Source organism: Branchiostoma floridae, chromosome 17, assembly GCF_000003815.2.
Source record: "Branchiostoma floridae strain S238N-H82 chromosome 17, Bfl_VNyyK, whole genome shotgun sequence".
Classification (NCBI taxonomy): domain Eukaryota; kingdom Metazoa; phylum Chordata; class Leptocardii; order Amphioxiformes; family Branchiostomatidae; genus Branchiostoma; species Branchiostoma floridae.
In genome coordinates, this window is record NC_049995.1 from 6,472,077 (window position 1) to 6,477,499 (window position 5,423).

The following is a 5,423-nucleotide window of genomic DNA, read 5'->3' on the forward strand; positions in this document are numbered from 1 at the left end:
ATTTAGCAAAAGACGGAATGCTTCCATGCTATGCCATATTCAAATACCTGTCAGTGAGTTTATTGAAAACTATTTTAAGAAACTACTAGTCGAAGCATGTAAACTGTGAATGTATATTCAGTACCAGTACATGTGTTATCTGTTTATACTGTATTTAGCCCTTCTGGGAATGAATATGCAATAAACATGGTCATTATCGTTTAAAATGTCGTTGTATGCGCCTTGCCAGTTATGTTGATATAAAATGATTGTATATGTATGTATGTATATATGCATGTATGTATGTAACGTTATGTATATGTTTATCTATCTACCTGTGTATGCATGTGTAGCAGAACACCTGGCCAGAATATTTCTTACTATTAAACTGGCTAACTGTGTAAGATCAATCAATCAATCAATCAAAAATGGTTTATTAGTAAAACACAGTACTGGCAGCCAGGGGCTGAATTGTGACTTGTTGTACATTAAAAAAAGTCTCTGCTTACTTAATATAATTAACATACACAATCAATTTCTAGCACGTGATTGCACATTAAAACAAATGATCTTGGAGAGTATTGCTGTTTGGATAGTTCATCTAACATGAATAAAAACATAGTACATAGTTTACAGTTCATAAACATTGTCATTTTTTCTCGTTGAGAAGCCTTAGCATTGATGGTACCGGACTGTTGCGGAATCTTGTAGTGCGGAAGGTAGGTACGGTCAGTGTTTGTGAATTCCGCAGGTTACGGCCATGCGTCTGACCTCGTGTTTGCGGTAGCAGGTGTGCAGTTCTTTTACCCAAAACCCTAACCGAAAATCATGAAAAACACTGCCTTAGCTTTAAATCTGCGTTTTGAAGTGTAAATCGACACCACATGGCGTCTTCAACAAAGTGCAGATATCTTTATAACGAAATGACACGGATCGATGAGATCGTAAATACAGGTCGGTTTAACGTCTCCGGAACCAGTTTTGACAATTGATTGTTTCAAACTATGTACATGTAAAATACCCCAACCCTAACTGAAAATGATTAAGTTTTGAATTGTAAATTGACACCACATTGCGTCTTCAACAAAGTCCAGATATCTTTATAACGAAACGACACGGATGAGATCGTAAATACAGCTTGGTTTAACGTCTCCGGAGCCAGTTTTGATAAATGACTGTTTGACACTCCAATACCCTGTGCGTAATTGTCGAACCGGTTTCTGTTATTCATTATGCTTTCAAACTAACTGTCAGAATCCACTTAACCTAAGGCTATGCGTAACTGGAAAACAGGTGTTTGTTGTAAGTACATAGGCCCGGTTCACACACGCGTTTTCGGAGTCGGAAGTTGAGTTGACTCAACGACTTTGGGTCAAATCCGAAAACGCAGATGGGACCCGGCCCATATCCGCCCTTTTTAACTTGGCCTCCCTCATTTTCCTAGCCCCCCCCCCCCCCCCCGGAACCTCACTGCCATAACCAATCAGAGAGCAATACAACGTGTGACGTGAGCCGGCAGAAATAGCGCGCGTCTATTGGTTTTCGTTAGGCCGCGGCAGATTTGAAAATGGCCTAGGCACCCCCCCCCCCCCCTGGGGCATGACGTCTAGGCACAAACTCAGAGGTCTTACCCTGTAACCCTAGTGTGGCCTGTGGTGGTGGTGCGAACAGTCAACATAGTGTTTCCATCTAAAATTATGTATGCAAACTAATTCAAACTACATCACGTAAAATACTGATCCTGTTTTACCATCTAAATTAGCCAAAGAATTTCAAACTTTAAAATAGAGACATTGTGAAAAGGAAATGGTCTCATATATCTTACAAAAGGTCATTGATTAGGTCATCATCATTGTTATCTTTTGTCTTGATTCATTTAAAGAAAGCTAAAACTTTCACTTAATCGTCAACGTTGACCATCTCTATTTACCCTGCACATCTTCTAAAAGTTCTATGGATTCAACTTTGCATACAAAAGAAACAAAAAAGCAAGGAAAAGGGAAACGTAAGTTATCACATTCTAGAAAAGGTGTCCCGTCGCCATGGAATGTATCCGGGGACCAATTAAACAGTAGTCGTGAAAGGCCCGTAAAGTGTGCCGACCTAGAACAATAGAGACTTTTACGTAAAGCACCACGGCAGTAGCAGTCTGCAAGTCGCCTTGGGCTATCTCTATGTTCTCATGTATTGTGATTGCTCATTCCCATACTGACCCTTTTCTACATAGTCTGACACAGTATGACGAGGTCTGGGCGTTGGTCCTTTATTTTTCCTCACCGTGCACATCCGTAGCTGTCGCACGACGCGCCGACGACCATTTGGAAAATGTACAGACGTACTGTATGCGCGTTTTGGATTTCCATCCTGCAACTTTCCTTTCTACAATGGTGTTCAACGAAGGAAGTGAGAGGAGGAAATACAGGTATGTTCTCTCCATTCATTTTCATGCGTAAATGTACCACGCTGTTAAGCTTAGACTACCATTTTCTCCGCATTGCTAACATACTACACGATAGACATGTTTTGTTACCGTATTAAATGTTTCACCTATGTTGTAGAAGAGCTTAGGCAGGTAGGCAGGTATAAGAGTAAGATAAACACAGACAAACAAGCCCGCGGGTATGACTTGTTTTACACAACAAGGAACAAACTATGACTGTGTTGACTTAGAATGTAGTCAAACAGATGTATCCTTCGACTTTTAATATGAAAGTTTATTTGCAAGTTCATGCCCGTAGGCCAATTGCAAGTACACGGTAGAAAAAGATAGGGGATATGTATGTAACAATGGATTGTAATAAATATCATTATAAAAAGAGACTACTCGAATACTAGTGTTGACTATATCTAGATAGGTTGGGTTTGATTTCTTTTTTGGAAGCAGAGGAAGACAAAGAGTCCCACTTTCTAAAATTTGTGGGTTTTGTGATTTAAGAGGATAGTGGATCTCTGTTCGTCCTAAAATGTAATACCAAATCAGGTGAGTTATCGTATTGTGTGAACTTACATTTACAAGCTTTTCAATGTGTGTTACCTATGGCTTCCCCCCACCGTCCATATGGGTATAGTTATAACTAGAAGTGTGCCTGAGACGGAATAAACAAGAACTTGAGATCATACTGTACATTGTATTGATATTGGTTTCATAAATCTTTTTGATAGGTATATTGTTTTGATTAATTTGTAGGGGTTAAGAAGTGGGCACTTCCTGTATATATCGGGTCAATATAGGTTTGAATGTTGGGACAGTTCTGGTCGACGTAGGCCGAGAAGTTAGCACATTCATTTTATTGTGTGTAGAATTTGTCATGCATCTCCTATGTCCAAATAATGTCAATTGTATTATTTTGTAGGGGATAAGAAGTTAAGATATTTCTGGAACCTGCATGTTCAGATCTTGGGACAGTTCTGCCCAATATAGAGGCTGAGAACTTGATACTGTCCTTTCATTGTGTGTAACATATGACATGTATCTCCTATGTCCATATACTGTCCATTGGATTTCTTTGTGGGGGTTTAAGAACTTGACAAATTCCTGTCCATATTAGGTCAATATAGGTTCGGATGTTGCGACAGTTCTGACCAATATAGGCTGAGAACACAGCCCTTTCTTCGAACGTGTGTAGCGTATTGCATTTATCTCCCATGTCCACATGTCAATAGTACCTGTTACAGGTAGTAACGTAAGACTGATTCCAGTTCCATCACACATACTGACACAAATTAGTGAAGACTTGTGAACATGAAAGATTCAAACGTCATTCGTATTTGAAAAGTTAGAAATATACCTGTGAGTTTTACCTATGTGGGGTGTCTCTGTACGTGTGTGCTTCGGTGTATGGTTAGCACAATGAATTAGTCCTGTCCGTTGGATTGGGCTAGTATGAAGGGTTAAGAAGTTGAGACATTCCTGTCCATATTGGGTCAATATAGGTTCAGATGTTGGGACAATTCTGACCAATATACTATATAAGCTGAGAAGTTAGTACTGTCCTTTCATCATGTGTAGCATATGGAATTTAGCCCGGACTATATATATCCATATGTCCATAGTAACTGGTGTGCTTAGCGTGGTAACGTAAGACTGAATCCAATCCCATCACACATACTAATGACCCATATTGAAAAGATGTGTGAAAAAAAACGTGAAAGATTCAACCATCATTCGTATTTGAAGACTAAACAATGTACATGTGGGTTTTACCTATGTGGAATGTTTCTGTACTGTGTGTGGTTTGAAGTAACTTTGATTGAAAATTCCTTCCTGAATTAGTCGGATGAGTGGAGCGGCAAATTACACCATTCTAATCGACGAATTGTAAACATTCAAAACCTCAGGTGTCCCTCTAGATTTTTGTTGTCCTTCTTTGCTTCGAAAACTGCTGATTTGTTTAAAGAAAGGCCTGCAATGAGTCACAAAGGTAAGAAGGAAGCAGGAACTGGAACAGCAAAGGTTAGAGATGTATGTCAAGGCAACACCCAAACGTCGGCCCCATTTCCTTTAAGAAGAACCATCACACCAACTCGCTCTAGGCAAGATACGATGTGACATTTCACACGTAGAGCGGTCAGACTGGCTGGGGTATGGCACAGGAACTGGGTTAGATTAGACAATGATTGTAGACGGTACATGGATCTTCCGGACGGTCAGAATGTGACAGAAATTTACATGCAGCTAACAGCTTTGACTTATCAAAATAATTAGGAAGAATGCTATTAAGCCTATTTAACGAACGTCGATGAATGTTAGACGTCTAGGTTATAGTCGACGCCAAAAAGCAGTTACCCAAGCAACAGGATATGCTTTTGGAAACGGTCAGACGTGTCAGATTAAACACACTGGGCTGTCACTAGGGCGGTGTCTAAACGTCTGACCGTTTCCAAAATAATATCCATTTGCTTAAATAACTACTTTTTGGCTATTTAACAAACGTTTATGACAGAGCATGGCTTCTTGCAATATCTATTGCATTAAATTACATCTATTGAGGTCTTGAGCCAGTTCCGTCCATTGGATTAGTATCAGTGCAGTCCTTGTTTTGGTTTGAATAAGTTGCGACACTCCTTAGCCCCACTCGCAACAAAAGCATTCAGTCTTCTACAAAACTCCCCAAGTACCCTCTAATTAAAGTAATCAATCTCAGTCTATTGCTAAATACAATGTATCTGACAACGACTGACTTATTTTGGTTACAAAACTACTTTCAGGGGCGTTAAGAAAAACACATCTTGTTATGTGTTCTTTGATATCTTGTAAACAATTGACCTTCTTGGCGTGCTCAGCGCCCTTCATTTATGCCGAAAATTTTCACCATAAAGAAACTGTTTACAACTTGAAGCATAGAGAATGCATGCGAAGGGTCTGCATGGATTTAGTGTAATTCACAACAAGTGGAATTCACCAAAGGTCGGCTGATTATATATTCATTAATACATTATCTATC

At 39.5% G+C, this 5,423-nt stretch overlaps 1 protein-coding gene across 1 annotated transcript in view; it reads left to right on the forward strand.

Moving 5' to 3' along the window:
• LOC118405003 (mucin-2-like) overlaps nt 1–204 on the forward strand; it is a 6,314-nt gene extending 6,110 nt beyond the window's left edge. The window contains exon 2 of the mRNA XM_035804403.1: nt 144–204. Coding sequence (XP_035660296.1) covers nt 144–204 — 61 coding nt within the window. The remainder of the gene's footprint in view (nt 1–143) is intronic.
• Nucleotides 205–5,423: the final 5,219 nt, after the last annotated feature.